We start from the raw sequence: 15,313 nt of genomic DNA on the forward strand, positions 1-15,313 counted from the left end.
AAACTCACTAAGTCCCAACTCTTAACGGTGAAATCAAAGTTTTTGGACATTGTCTTTAGGTTAAGTTGAGGGAACATATTTTCCCCCTAACTCCTTACTCGAAAAATGGTTTTACATATCCTTTTAATTTAACAATAAACCATCAACCTGAACAACTAAAAAATTTTTCCCCCAAAGTCAATGATAAAAGATACGGATTCTGCATTTTTTCCCCTACCCTGTTTAAACGCTAATTTCTCAGGTACCTGAATTCCGATACAGTTCAGACTATTTTTCGTGGATGTAGTTTAATCATGACTTTCAGGCTGTGAAAAAATTTTCTTTAGAATCCTTTTAGTTTGGCCACAATCTTTACGCAAAAATTTCATGTTTTGACTTTATATATTGTATAGATATAGATTGAAATTAAAAATATAAACAGGAAAGTTGATCCACGCTTTGTTGATTCAATGTAATATTTATTGAGAAACTATTGCTTCTTATTAACTAGTTGTCTTAAACTAACTTAAACTCATCATTTGTTTTCTTTAAGTTTAAGTCATTCCCAAGATTTACATTACAACAACTGTTTGTTGGAGAAAAGTTTCACAAAATGAATTTCATCCTAATTTTACTTGTAATGAGTGCTTTACTGTTAAATAGTGTAGTAATTAGTGTTTCTCGATTTTCTTTTCTGGTATGGATCGAAAGGAACGATATTTTTAAGGAAAGTATCGATTATATCGCTCGATACTTGTATTGAAAATATCAATTAAAAAATCGGAAAATATCGTAAAATATCGTGAAAAATAGAGTAAAATTGCATAATATTTTTGGATGTGATGGCGCAGAGTTAAGAAAACATAATTTTTCGTAGTTTTCAGGCTTTATTTGATTCTTTTTTCTCTTAATATCGAATCTGCTGGAGAGAATTAATGCTGGCATGAAACAGAATTTGATTAAACTTTCTTATAAAAGTGATTATCTGCATAAAGTTAAGCGGTTTAGAAGTATCGACTGATACTGATATAATCGGAGTAAGAATCAATATGTATCGTTGAAAAAAGTATCGATTTATATCGAAGAATCGATAGTATTGCAGAAACACTAGTAGTAATAGAAACAGGGCAACGGTTTTATGTTGGATTCAATGAAACTCTAACTGATCATATTCATCAGTCAACAGTTGATATTCAGGTATTTTATCGATTGTTCCTATTATTCTGGTTTTCAGTGAATTCTCTTTTCTCTTCAGTTTAATTCAACTAAAGATACTGTGATACCAATTTCATGGATGAAGTATGCAAGACAAGGAAACAACTATGAACAAGTAGATGACTTGGGATCTGGTTCAAGCTTTACTTCAACAACAAATGGATGTGCGGTTCGATCGAGCAATCGAAATGAATCAATCAATTTTGTAAGCTTAAGCTTGCAAGAATTTTTCGGAAAAGCCTGGATTTTTAGATACACAAACGAAATCTTATTCGTGAGTTTTTGCAGTTTCTTCCTCAACGTTTTATTCATTTTCACACTCTTTTCCAGTCAATCAAATATCAACACAGAGACCAGATAATCACGCATGAAATGGAGTTTAATAAACAAATTGGAAACTTTTCATACGATTTAGTGAGCACAACGCTCAAGGTGGCTAGAAGGGTACCTTATTTTCCTGAAAGAATCACTTTTTACATCATTTTCAAGCCTAGAAATATCTCATCAGATCTGGTCTTGCAAAATCTCCAAGTTGAACGTAAACTTTATAACAAGGAAAATTTATGTTTAGAAACTCAATTTCAGGTAAGATTGTCTTGTTTCTGCTCATTCATTCACACATTTCATTTTTATTCAATTTAATTCATTTTTAGTAAAATTATCAGCTGTAATGACATTAGCCATGGATGCATTGGAATAACTCTTGATCAACCTTTGCCTGATGAAAAGGAAAATGGCTCAAATTGTGTTTTATACAACAATTTGGATAAAGTATTGTATAAACAAGTTCAAGAGCCATCATTAAGAGAACTGAAAATGTCATACAAACATCTAAATCAAACAACGCTTTCCAGTGCTGAACTAAACTTTGACCTACATCTAATTGACTCATCGCAAAATGATAGCCATTCACCAATTGATTCTGATTCGTTCAATGTGAAAATTTATTGCAAAAATTGTTTTGGCAACTATATATTTCTTTTACTGATTGTCGCCCTCGTTTGCACCGTCATTGGCTTAGCTGCATTTGTGTGCAAATCATATCGACGAAACGTTCGAATCAGCTCATCTTCGGCAATTTCACTGACAGTTTTGAAAGATTCATAAGATTATAACATTATCAGTGCAAATTGGCAACCTTAAAATACTTACTTAAATTGTAAACTTACGTTTTGGTTAAAATGGTGAATCTTTGCATTGAACAATTTTAAATTATTGTATAATTTCAATTTATAAACGGTCGTGGAGACCGCATCCGCCCTGCATTGCGATTGTAAATTCTCGGATTCACTCTTCACACTCTTGTGCGAGATGATTAGCTGCATCCTTATTCCTGTAACAAGGTGAAATGAAATGAATAAAGTCAAGAATAACCCTACTGTATTTCAACAATTGTTTGTATTGATCACGACAATCTGAATAAGCATGAAAATAACATTGCAGTTACTAATCAAACGGGCAATAATGGAAGCAAAAGTTTCAGCATCAGCTGTAATAATCTTTTCATTAAAATAAAATCAGTAAAATAGTGTCATGCAGTGACTGAAACGCTGCTCAAAATTCATTTATAATACTTGTAAATACAGATATTAATATGGAAAAAGTAATCGAAAAAACCAGCAATTAAATAACTCTTATGAAAGTTATTTGGATAAGTATGGCTACCTTACCCTCGAGATCTTATTGCTTACAAGTTGTTGGTTGGACTTTTAGACTTGTTAGACTTTTCATGTGATCCTCAGCAATCTTACATCATGTCAGCGTCCAACTAATAAGTATTTTAAACCTTATTTTAATTTAATGAAGAGGGCGCAGAGGTAGTATAACGAAGCATGGGAATTGAAGGCGTTCTAAAGGAAAGTTACATGTTAATTCTGACGAGTTTATAAGCTATGGCTTCATTAGATTTTATGTTTTTAGATCATAAACAATAACATTGATCGATTGTGATATTCCTTATATTATAGTATTCTATGTTAAACTTTTACCTGCAAAAATGTTCCCAAGTAAATATTTTGTATGGATATTTATGATTTTATATAATTTAAAATCAGGCTATCAACAAGGTTACAAGGAACTATCTAGACTAGGGCCAAATTTTTTATTGAAAGCTAAGTTAAGTTATAAGGTAAGCTTTACTCACTTGATAAACTGACTTTAATTTCTTACAAATTGATTATTTTAAGGGTATACATCAGAATGTAGATCAACTAAAGCCATGGTATTGGCTTTATAAGAGTTGGTTGATAGAAGAGTCAGTATTTGGCGATGAAAAAAACATGATCGTAACATTAATAACCGATGAAAAAGAAGGAACTCAAATAAAAGTGTTTCGTGATTTTAAAACTCAAAACATTACATTGGTCTGTGTTCGTAAGTAAACAAAAAATTTATCGTATTAAGTGAATAATTACTAGAATTGTTTGTATTATAATGTAATATAATGAAACTTCAATCCTTGTAAACTAATTGACCAGAAAATTTATGTCGACGAAATGCTGATTTGTTGGATAAAATCTTTAAGGAATTTACTGGATCTACAGCTCAGAGTGTGAAAGCCACACTGTTGTTGGGACCTTATCGTATGATATCATGTGAAACTAGTGAAAATGCGGTACATACTGGAAATTTGACAACTTATCGTTGTGGTACTTTGTATTTGGAGGCATCTTTTAAAGGTTTGTTTGCAAAGATGAATCGAGTGTAATAATGCATTACATAAATAATTTTCAGATCGGACTAAAGAGTTTATTATACGGGATAGTAGCATTCGAACGCTGGTGTTGAACGTGACACAAATCGAGTCTTTAGTACAAGTCAACGTATCAAAGTCAACAAAAGTTATTCAGTACAAATTGAATGAATCAATCATTGAATACAAAAAATCAGGAACAACTCAGGTGAGTGTTTTTTTTGCCTTTCGATGAATCTTGTCTCGACGTAATGACAAATATTACGAACAGATCCCCCGATCATGACTGATCTTAAATTTCTTCCCACTGAATTAAATAAATTCAATCCATATTTAATGAACTCTAATGTTTTTACTTTCGGATTGTCAATAGCTTTATTTCACATCATTGGACTCAGTCACCTTGGTCGAGATCAATTACAAACGATTCCATGTCGAAATGGTTTATGACCGTAAATTTGGTTTGAAATACATTCCATCTGGTCACGATGAATGCATAATTGTATCAAGCAGTTTTGATGATGAATTCAATTACGTAGCTTCAGAAGACTATGTAAAGGAGTTTATAAATGAACTTTATTTTCCTAGGAATCCGGTGAGTTTAAAAAAAGCAACATTCAATCCAAAAAGGCATAAACTTTTTTTATAAACATTAAACAGGTTGAATCATACAGCAAGAAACTGAGGGTTGTAGCAAAGCACAATGTAACAATTGGTAATGTAAAGTATGATTTGGTTGTGAAAACCTATCTAGCACCAGATAATGCCGTAAGTTTCATTTCATACAGAATAAAAAAGATTTCTGCGTTTTTGTAATATTAATAATAAAATCTGAATCAACTCTGAATCCAAGTCAAGATGGATAGTGGAAAGTGGAAGGCTCGAAGATTTCTGTGTTCAAATGGACCTTTATTCGAAATCTGTCTCAAATGAGGTACGATAAGATCTAAACTGGAATGAGACGCAAAATGAAATAATCTCCTTTTCCTTATTAGGTACCATTCGATTACGAACTCACTGAAAGAAAGGTAATATGCTTGACTGAAACTTCGGATTATTTAGACATAGACAAGTTTCACCGCATGATTGATTCATATAATCAATGCTTCAAAGACAGAAAAGACAAAGTTATTCTCCGTTTAAAAATTTCATTATCAAGTAAATACGTCATATTTAATCATTATTTTCTAGTCAGTAATGAGAAAATATTTTTCATTGCAATGAACAGATCATTTGCTAGCAGACAAAATTAACGAATTGCAAGCCGAAATCTATCGTATCAAAGATGTTCTTCGAGGTTTGCTCATTGATAAATTGAATATATCATATTTGAGAATAAACTGGATCAAATTTAGCTATGAAAACTCACAAATCATGGCGAAGGTTGAAATATTAGACTCATCTGTTATCATCTTTGGTAAGTTTCTTGCAATTATTAATAACTCATTACTTCGATCTATTAATGAAACGTTTTTCGCTTAGAAACAAAGAAAGGAGTTTCGCATAAATTCAACGTCAAATCAACTGGCTCTGGTCAAACTCATACATCAACCATTGATGAATGTATACATGTACAAGCTTCTAAAGTCAATCTAAGGTCAGTAAATTTTTTGAAAATAAGTCTCTTGATATCATCAAAATTTGTTATCTTTCAGTTATGTTATAACTTGTAAGACTGGAGATTATTTATGCCTTGGAATTGCTCATGGAGACTCATTGCCTGATGAAAATGAAAATGGATTAAACTGTATGTTGTACAACAATTCAGATCTTAGTTCGACTAAACTATTGGCAGGAGTTCCTTTGGAAGTGATTAAAAAATCTTATTTCAATTTGAATGGAAGTCAATTCAACTATTCTGATATTGAATTTGCTGTTGTTGATGTTACGATTGGAGATGGTATACGCCTTGATAGTCCAGAAAAGGCGAAATCAAGCTCAAATTTCACACTTTTATTAGTATTTTCTATATCGATCAATATTGTGATATTTGTCAAGTTTGCATTTAGCTATAAACTGTATCAATTCCGAACTCATTCTCTTCGTGATTATGTTTCGCTTAAATTATTCAAATCAAGCATCTGATTTTTAAAAATATTGCAAGAACCATAAAATTCATGCACAAAAATGTTTCCAATCTGTTAACTCAAATTTTCGCTCTAATAAAAGGATATTTTTGAAAAAATTGTTCAAATTATTCAATTCAATCAAAATACTTTGCAGCGATCAGTCACTGGCAGTCACATCTTTGTGTCATCCAAATGCCTCAATTCAAGCTTTAATAATTCAACCATTCAACTTGAAATGATTGATGTTAATTCACAGAGACCCAGCTATGGTTACTCGCAATAAATTTTCGAGAATAATCGAGTTGGTTACATTGTGAAATCATTTTATCATCAGTCTGTTATTTAATATGCTTAATTACAAAATACAACATTAAATCACATTGTGCACATTGATAAATAATTGATCATTAAAATTTAAAGATAAACAGGAAAATTGATCGATCAAGCCCTTTGTTGAGTCCATTTGTTTATTCAGAAATCTGATAATAGTTATGTCTTAAGATGAACAACGGAAAGGGCGTTTTGTGTTTGGATCATGAAAGATCATTTGAGCTAATTTGTTTTCTTTAAGTTAAGTTGATATCATTCCAAAGATTCACATTACAACAACTGTTTGTTGGTTGAAAGTTTTACAAAATGAATCTCATCATAATTTCACTTGTAATAATCACTTTACTGTTTCAAATCAATCAAGGTAAGTCTCCATACCAACCCAAATGATTTACCAGTTTAATGAATAATTTCTCTATCAGCCACTAAAATCGAATTAAGTTCTTACGATTTGTTGATTAAAGCCAATATAACTAATGAGGTAAAGAAACAAATGTCTTTTTACTCAACAATATTAAATGATTTTTTTTATTTTTAGGAATCAAACAATACTTGGTATTTGGCTGAAACAGTTTATTTCAAGCCCTTTATTCATGGAGTAATCAAGATACAGAAAGGTGACATCGAGATGCAAGTTCATTATAATCTCAACACTTCAAAAAGAATCGTTTTCTTTGGTAAGTTTGACTAAAGCTGCAAACATGTTCATGCATACAGCATCGAAAGTGAAAATTAGAGCTGGTTACGTTATCTTTTGCACATTGTTTGGTAACTAAGCATATTTTAATAGCAAATTTTTAGAGATAAATTAAGCACAATCAACATCAACCCGAAACTCATTGGTCAATGCATTGAATCGTTGTCGATTGTGCTTAATTTATCTCAAAAAATTGACTATCGAAATGCTTGGTTACCAAACAATGTGCAAAAGATAACGTAACCAGCTCTAAAATTACTTGCGATGCTGTATACACTCAACTCACTGATTCCAATGCTATTCAGAAAACCGTGCCATGGAAATGGAAAGTATTCGTAATTTCTCTTGGAATGTACAATTACGTGTATCAATAATCAGATTGATCAATGAACTGTTGATTTCGGGTCCGGTTAATTGCTATTTATTTCTCTTAAATTACAATTATAATGAATACAAAGAACAAAGATCGCTGTCATATAATTATTACAATTACAATGATGATCAACTATTATCTTGGGTCTACAAATTCAATAGTGAGAAGTGAAATCATCTTTTCTTAATAGAGATAATTCTGTTGATATTTTTTATCTTCAATTATTAGACAGTATCACTCCTTTTGTGCTCCTGAGTGAATTGGACAACATTACTATTTATAATTCAATCAATAGTCCTTTGGTTACCATGCAAATTGAGAAATTCGTCCTTTTAGATAGTATTATGATAGCAGCTGGGCAACAGTTTTATGTTGGATTCAATGAAACTCTAACTGATCATATTCATCAATCAACAGTTGATACTCAGGTATTGTTTCTGTTTATGCTTTTATTCTGGTTTTCAGTCATTTTCTTTTTTCTTCAGTTTGATTTGACTAAAGATACCATAATACTGAATTCATGGCTGAAGTATTCAAGACAAGAAATGGACTATGAAGCAGATGAATTACGATATGGTTCAGGGTTTAATTCAACAACCGATGGTTATACAATTCAATCAACCAATCGAAATGAATCATTCAATTTTGCAAGCTTAAGCTTTCGAGAGTCTTTCTGGACGAACTGGACTTTCAGATACACAAATGAAATTTTATTCGTAAGTTTTTGAAATTTTATCCCCAACACTATAGTCATTTTTATACTCTCTTTCAGCCAATCAAATATCAACACAGTGACAAGTTAATTATGGATAAAATAGAGTTCGATAAACAAATTGGAAACTTCTCGTACGATTTAGTGATCACAACTCTTAGTGTGGCTAGAAAGGTAACTTTTTTTGGAATAATCGTTTCAAATGACCAATACTGAATTTACTATTTTAGCAATTCAAGCCTGGGAATATCTCATCAGACCTGATCTTGCAAAATCTTCAAGTTGAACGTAAACTGTATAACAAGGAAAATGTATGTTAGATCGAGTTAATTTAATTTTAAGTTTTCAGTTCTAATTCATTTTCATTTAACAGAAATCTTCATTGGATTATCAATTGATAAAAACTCAGAAAAGCTTCTTTTATGGTTACATCAAATTGAATTATGAGCCTAAACATCGAGTTTACACTCTCAATAACAAGTGGTTTCAAGATGAAAAAATAGATGTCTTAACCCTTCGACTGACATATTCAAGTAAGTTGACTAAATCGTCAACTCGGTTTCAATTTTTGCTGAACTTTGTAATTGTTTTTTTTTCGCTAAACTTTTTACGCCAGAAAATTTGTCTGCAATCGAAACATATTCGCTGCTCAATAGACTCGATGAGTTGAGTGAAAATCTTAAGGATTTAATATGTTTCAAGCTTGGAATATCTTATCTGAGGATAAAATCGGTTCGATTACAGTTTCACAGTACTTATCTAATAGCCACAGTCAAAATTACTGAAAGGTTCAATTTCGTTGGTAAGTTTATTGCTAAGGCTATTGTCGAGTTCAACACAATTAATCATTTTATTTGTCTTTTTTATGTTGAGACTTACTGATTTATCGAAAGCTTGACCTATCAGGATTTTTACATTTTCTTTACTCACAAACTCGCTTGGAACTTGAAGCCATGAAAAGCAATGTCAGGTAAGATCGTCTTGTATTTGGTCATTCATTCTCAAGTTTATTTCTACTTTACGTCTAATTCAATTTTATTGATTTTTAGTAAAATCATCAGCTGCAATGACATTAGCTTCGGATGCATTGGAATAACGCTTGATCAGCCTTTGCCTGAGCAAAATGAAGATACATCAAACGCTGTTATATACAACAATTTGGATAAAGTATTGTATAAACTTGTTCAAGAGCCATCATTAAGAGAACTGAAAATGTCATACAAACATCTAAATCAAACAACGCTTTCCAGTGCTGAACTAAACTTTGACCTACATCCAATCGAATCAAATGATAGCCATTCACCAATTGATTCTGATTCGTTCAATGTGAAAATTTATTGTAGAAATTGTTTAGGCAACTGTATCTTTTACTGATTGTCGCCCTCGTTTGCGTCGTCATTGGCTTCGCTGCAATTGCGTGCAAATTATATCGACGAAACGTTCGAATCAGCTCATCTCCGTCAATTTCACTGACAGTTTTGAAAGATTCATAAGATTATAACATTATCAGTATAAATTGTGACCTTAAAATACTTATTTGAATCTAAAGACTCTGAATTTTTAACAAATTTAAATGAAAGTATTAAAAATTCTTATTGTTTCTGTATTCTCTTCAAGTTTATTACTACGATCATGGCTGGTCGTAAATTTCTTTCTACTGAATACAATAAATTCAATCCACATTTAAAGACTCGAATGGTCGATGTAAAATCATTGTCAATGAGAAAATTTTTTCATTCTAATGAACAGATTGTCATTATTTTTACACAGAAATAAAGAAAGATGCTTCGCATTAGTTCAACATCAAATCAACTGCATCTGGTCAAATTTATACATCGACTATCGATGCTTGTTTACGTTTTCAAACTCATAATGTCAATATAAGGTCAGTTGGCTTTTCACGATAAATCATGGAGAGTAAATATCGAAACAAATTGGACAATATCCATGCCTTGGAATTTCTGATGGAGTTTTATAACCAGATGAAGATGAAAATGGATTGAGCTGTATGCTGTTTAAAAATTCAGATCATAGTTTAACTAAACTATTGGCAGATGTTTCTTCGGAAGAAATAAGAAAATCTTATTTCAATTTGAATGGAAGCCAATTCAACTATTCCGCTACTGAATTTGCTGTTATTGATGTTACAATTGAAAAGCGAAAATCGAACTCTATTTTCATATTTTTCTTATATTTTCCATATACATCAATTATGACGAATGCATTAGGCTACAAAATGTCCCAACGCCGAACTAATTCTCTTAATGATTGGGTTTCGCTTCCATTTTATCAAACATTCATCATATTTTGAAAATACATTGTATCATTATCTTGCTTACTTCTCTAATAAAAATTTATTATAATGATCACACTAAGCAGTGTAAGTCACTTGATTTCTTGTATTCGGTCAATGCATAAGCCTAAATTGAAGCTCCAAGAGCAGTCTCTTTTGAGCAAAATTATTGCTGATGCCGATTTATAGACATTCAATTGTGATTGCTCACAACAAAAATTTGCTGAAAAGAATCAAGTTTTGCAATTGCTAAAGTAATTACAAAATCTAATATCAAATAACATTGGCTCAACTTGATAAATAATGGATTATTATAATACAAGTGGAGCCCACGATCATGACTGATCGTAAATTTCTTTTCTCTGCACAAACTCAACTGAATATTTAAAGACTCAAATTCTTGATTAAAACCATCGTCAATTTGAAAAACTAAATCAGATAAAATTATGTTTCACAGCTAAATCAAATAGTTTGCGCTTTGAATTTGCATTTCATCCAAATCTTCGATCAGAGAAATTTTTAATAAAACGAAACGTGCTAATCTGCGTGCAAACTCAAACTCTTATGGCATTAAAGTTCATCAAGCCGCAACTCTTAACTCGAAATTCAAAATTGAAACACTCATAAATCATCCAATAGTAAAGCATAATTTTACTAAACTAAGAAATATTTATGTCGTCACAATTTTTCTGATTAGAATTTATTTTTACTCTACCTGAACATAATTTTTTTAGGAATTTGCGTTCCTATGAAGACCAAATTTGACTTTTGAAAGCGATTATATCAAATACCTTGATCAAATCAGAGAAATCTTTTAATTACCCGATTGGTTACGGCTCGATTGCTAAAAGTTCATCAAGCCGCGATTCGTAACTCGAAAGTCAAAGCTGAGACACATTTAACCATCAAACAGTAAACATAAAATTCATTCAATCAAAAAATATCTGCTTTCTCAATGTTTTTGAATACTGTTTTTCCACTGCCACCCTGAACAGGATTTTTTTAGAAATCTCAGTTTATTACACGAAGCGTGCTAATTCTTGTAATAATTCTAACTCTTATTGTGATGAAATTTTATCAAATCACAACTTTTAACTCGAAATTCAAAGTTAAGAAACTTATTCACCATCCATCATCTGAATAGTGTTGCTTTTCAGACCACCTGAACATGAGTCTCTCATCATTCTGAGTTCCTATGAAGATGAAATTTAAACTTTGATCTCTTTTTGAAGGGACTGTAATTTTTCCATCACTCTTTTTCAGCATTTTTCACCGTCTTTTCGCCGTACTGTACATAACCATTCAAGTTTGACCATTGAGAGCAGTAACATTCAATATCTTAACCAAAGCCCCGAAATCATGACATAACCGCAATGGTTACAGTTTGTATGCTAAAATAACGTAAAATCTCAACTTTTAACTCTAAATTCTAAATTCCTATGAAGACCAAGTTTGGCTTTTGAAAGCGATTACATCAAATAGCTTCAACAAATCGGAGAAAACTTTTCATTACCCGAATGGTTACGGCTTGTATGCTAAAAGTTCATCAAGCCGCAGCTCTTAACCTGAAATTCAAAGTCGAGACACTTATAAATCAACCAACAGTAAACCATAACTTCAAGAAATAATCTGTTTTCTATCCTCCATAATATTTCTGAATAGGATTGTTTTTCACACCACCTGAACAATATTTTCTAATATATCTGAGTTCCAACAAAGATCAATTATTTTTGTTTCTATGATCAAACCATAATCAGCATTGCGTGATAAACTTTTTCTAAGCACCGTTTCTGTTTCTATCAATATTGTAGATAATACGGTGAAAAAATTGGGGTGAAAAGCTGGCCCATTTTTACAGCTGAAAAATTTTCGTTCATGTTGAGAGTTGAACATTTGTTGATTCTTTGCTCACTTAAAATGTTTCTCTGATGCAATTCTTCACTCGCAAAACATATCGCTCTGCACATATCCTTCAAATCGTTTACCCCTATGGTTACAGTTTGTATGCTAAAAGTTCAATAAATCACAACTTTTAACTCGAAAGTTCAGACACTTACAAATTATCCAAAAGTGAACCATAAGTCATCAAACTAAAAAATATTTGCTGTCATCCACAACGCACTCGAATACAGGTGATCTACAGCCATTCCAAGCGTGCTAATTCGTACGCGTATTATCAAACACCTTCGATCAGACATTTTTTAATAACACGAAGCGTGCTAGCTCGCGCAAAAACTCTAACTTTTATGGTACTGAAAGCTCATAAAATCACAACTCTCAAAGCGAAATTCAAAGTTAAGACAAACTCTCACTAAATCGTCTAACAGTAAAGCATAATTTTATTAAACAAATATTTCTGTCTTTACAATTTTTTGATTAGAATTTATTTTTACTCTACCTGAACATAATTTTTTTAGAAATTTGCGTTCCTATGAAGACCAAGTTTGACTTTTGAAAGCGATTACATCAAATGCTTTAATCAAATCGGGGAAATCTTTTAATTACTCGATTGGCTACGGCTCGTATGCTAAAAGTTCATCAAGCCGCTACTCTTAACTCGGAAGTCAAGGCTGAGACACATTTAATCATCAAAAAGCCAACAGAAAATTCATTAAATCAAAAAATATTTGCTTTCTCAATGCTTTTGAATACTGTTTTTTTACTGCCACCCTGAACAGCATTTTCTTAGAAATCTGAGTTTCCTAGAAATTTTACACTTTTAAAGGGATTTCATCAAACACCTTGTATTAGAGGAATTCTTTTATTACACGAAGCGTGCTAATTCGTGTAATAACTCTAGCTCTTATTTTACCGAAAGTTTATCAAATCACAACTTTCAACTCGAAATTCAAAGTTAAGAAACTTATTCATCATCTGAATAGTGTTGCTTTTCAGACCACCTGAACATTCCTACTTCCGAAGTGAGACACATATAAATCATTAAACAGTAATCAGTAACTTCATCAAGTTAAAAAGTATTTGCTGTCTTCCACAATGTCTTTTTTCACTGCCACCCTAAACAGGATTTTCTCAGGAATCTGAGTTTCTAGAAAGCTTAAGGTTTTACTTTTGTAGAGATTCCATCAAAAACCTTCGATCAGAGGAGTTTTCCACCACTATTTTAATGTATTTTACACGCCCTAATCGTAAACATACACCACATCCACCAAATCAAACATCAGCACTTTTGAAAGAAATTTTTCTCAAAAAATTGTCCGTTCCTTTCATCCACCACTTTAGCATGGCTTTTTTCACCATACTTCCCACCTTTTACTCCATATTTTGCATCACATTTTCAACACTTTTTTCACTGTATAATTACCACTCAATCTAACACATCCACTAATTCAAACTCCATCACTTTTTGAAGAGACTTTTCTCGCAAAAATTGTCCACCGCTTTCATCCACTAATCTAGAGTAGCTTTTAGTACCAAATTTTCCCACCTCTTTTCATTGTATTGTCCACCACTTTTATCAACCACTTTTTTACTGCCCTTTCACCATACTCCTCATCATATTGTCTACCACCCAGTCTAACACATCCACCAAATCAAAAATCATCACTTTTTAAAGAGACTTTTCTCAGCAAAATTGTCCACCACTTTAGAATGGCTTTTTTCCACCAAATTTTCAAACAATTTTTCATAAGATTATCCACCACCTAAATTGTCAGATTTTTTGACCATTTTACACCATCTAACACATCCACTATTAATCGCCATCATATCCCAAAAGTGGTTAAAATTTCGGTGGTTTAGGTGGTGTATAATCTTATAAAAATTGTTTGATATTGTCACTCCACTCAGGTGGGAAAAGTCACTCCAAAGTGATGAATGAAAGTGTTGAACAAATTGTTGAGAAAGATCTCTGCAAAAAGTGATGTTTGATTTGGTGAATGTGGTGGATGTGTTAGATTGAGTGATGGACAATATGATGGAAAATACGGTGAAAAGGTAAAAAAGTGGTGGACAAAGTGGTGAATGTGATGGAAAAAAGCTGAGCCCCAATCGTGACTTGTCATAAATTTCTTTTCATTTAATACAATAAATCCAATCCACATTTTGAGACTCAAATTATTGATGAAAAACCATTGTCAATGAGGAAAAATAAAATAAAAGGACAATGTCCAAAAACTTTAATTTCTTCGTTAAGAGTTGGGACTTAGTGAGTTTTCAGGGGTATAAAAACTGAGTCTATCAGTGCTATTGAAAATTTGTTTGAGTTGCCAGTTTTCGATAAAATTGAGGTCAAAGTTGAAGCTTCGATCGCGTTTATTTCAATAATAAAACCAGATTTTTCCATGCAACTCTTTTCTTTGGTGTAACTTTTGCTGCTGCTTTCAACCAGAAAATACAGTTATTTCCAATGGAAAATTCTCTGTTCAGATCAAAAACAGATCCATTCGATTTATCGTTAAATTCAAAAATTGGCTGACTCAACATGTTCACCCATGATTTTTGCCGGTAAAAAATGAGTTTCTGATCTCTAACTCAAGCGGTTACAGAAAGCGGGCAATCTAACTGAAAATCGAATGGATCTATTTTTGATCTGAACAGAGAATTTTCCATTGAAAATAACTGTATTTTCTGGTTGAGCAGCAAAAGTCACACCAGGGAAATGAGTTTCATGGAAAAATCTGGTTTTATCATTGAAATAAACGCGATCGAAGCTTCAACTTTGACCTCAATTTTATGGAAAACTGGCAACTCAAACAAATTTTCAATAGCACCTCTATACTCAGTTTTCATACCCCTAAAAACTCACTAAGTCCCAACTCTTAACGGTGAAATCAAAGTTTTTGGACATTGTCTTTAGGTTAAGTTGAGGGAACATATTTTCCCCCTAACTCCTTACTCGAAAAATGGTTTTACATATCCTTTTAATTTAACAATAAACCATCAACCTGAACAACTAAAAAATTTTTCCCCCAAAGTCAATGATAAAAGATACGG

At 32.0% G+C, this 15,313-nt stretch overlaps 3 protein-coding genes across 4 annotated transcripts; all 3 read left to right on the forward strand.

The window, feature by feature from the left end:
* Positions 1-657: 657 nt before the first annotated feature.
* On the forward strand, positions 658-2,572 carry LOC149094102 (uncharacterized). 2 transcript variants are annotated; one of them, XM_089267749.1, is made up of 4 exons: positions 658-1,176; positions 1,235-1,468; positions 1,525-1,779; positions 1,848-2,572. In XM_089267749.1, exons 2-4 carry the CDS (start codon positions 1,274-1,276, stop codon positions 1,848-1,850), a joined length of 453 nt encoding a protein of 150 aa, XP_089123875.1. In that variant the 5' UTR covers positions 658-1,176; positions 1,235-1,273; the 3' UTR covers positions 1,851-2,572. The 2 variants fall into 2 exon arrangements, with proteins under 2 accessions (XP_089123875.1, XP_089123876.1); XM_089267750.1 differs by having other exon boundaries at positions 658-1,468.
* A 540-nt stretch (positions 2,573-3,112) lies between these two features.
* On the forward strand, positions 3,113-6,062 carry LOC149094103 (uncharacterized). The gene is made up of 11 exons (XM_089268176.1): positions 3,113-3,322; positions 3,381-3,567; positions 3,672-3,872; positions 3,928-4,094; positions 4,260-4,481; positions 4,547-4,654; positions 4,740-4,820; positions 4,882-5,044; positions 5,115-5,303; positions 5,369-5,483; positions 5,542-6,062. Exons 1-11 carry the CDS (start codon positions 3,191-3,193, stop codon positions 5,969-5,971), a joined length of 1,995 nt encoding a protein of 664 aa, XP_089124302.1. The 5' UTR covers positions 3,113-3,190; the 3' UTR covers positions 5,972-6,062.
* A 451-nt stretch (positions 6,063-6,513) lies between these two features.
* On the forward strand, positions 6,514-9,673 carry LOC107370489 (uncharacterized). Its single transcript, XM_089267751.1, has 12 exons — positions 6,514-6,649; positions 6,708-6,766; positions 6,824-6,962; positions 7,288-7,515; positions 7,584-7,783; positions 7,841-8,071; positions 8,128-8,241; positions 8,298-8,378; positions 8,441-8,600; positions 8,684-8,869; positions 8,941-9,037; positions 9,117-9,673. The coding sequence occupies exons 1-12, from the start codon at positions 6,592-6,594 to the stop codon at positions 9,439-9,441; spliced, it is 1,878 nt and encodes a 625-aa protein (XP_089123877.1). The 5' UTR covers positions 6,514-6,591; the 3' UTR covers positions 9,442-9,673.
* The last annotated feature ends 5,640 nt before the right edge of the window (positions 9,674-15,313 follow it).

The sequence above is a fragment of the Tetranychus urticae genome, chromosome 2 (genome assembly GCF_039701765.1).
Source record: "Tetranychus urticae isolate SD_2017Ah chromosome 2, NJAU_TeUrti_SD_1.0, whole genome shotgun sequence".
NCBI classification, from domain to species: domain Eukaryota; kingdom Metazoa; phylum Arthropoda; class Arachnida; order Trombidiformes; family Tetranychidae; genus Tetranychus; species Tetranychus urticae.

What these genes read in the sequence shown, in the direction of transcription:
- LOC107370489 (XM_089267751.1), top strand. Translation starts at nt 6,592, where the DNA reads ATGAATCTCATCATAATTTCACTTGTAATAATCACTTTACTGTTTCAA. An exon ending in ACTGTTTCAAATCAATCAAG is followed by an intron (nt 6,650 to 6,707) that starts GTAAGTCTCCAT and finishes TTTCTCTATCAG; the next exon opens with CCACTAAAATCGAATTAAGT. An exon ending in AATCAACAGTTGATACTCAG is followed by an intron (nt 7,784 to 7,840) that starts GTATTGTTTCTG and finishes TTTTTTCTTCAG; the next exon opens with TTTGATTTGACTAAAGATAC.
- LOC149094102 (XM_089267750.1), top strand. Translation starts at nt 1,274, where the DNA reads ATGAAGTATGCAAGACAAGGAAACAACTATGAACAAGTAGATGACTTG. An exon ending in ACACAAACGAAATCTTATTC is followed by an intron (nt 1,469 to 1,524) that starts GTGAGTTTTTGC and finishes ACTCTTTTCCAG; the next exon opens with TCAATCAAATATCAACACAG.
- LOC149094103 (XM_089268176.1), top strand. Translation starts at nt 3,191, where the DNA reads ATGTTCCCAAGTAAATATTTTGTATGGATATTTATGATTTTATATAAT. An exon ending in ATCTAGCACCAGATAATGCC is followed by an intron (nt 4,655 to 4,739) that starts GTAAGTTTCATT and finishes TCTGAATCCAAG; the next exon opens with TCAAGATGGATAGTGGAAAG. An exon ending in CGAAATCTGTCTCAAATGAG is followed by an intron (nt 4,821 to 4,881) that starts GTACGATAAGAT and finishes TTTCCTTATTAG; the next exon opens with GTACCATTCGATTACGAACT.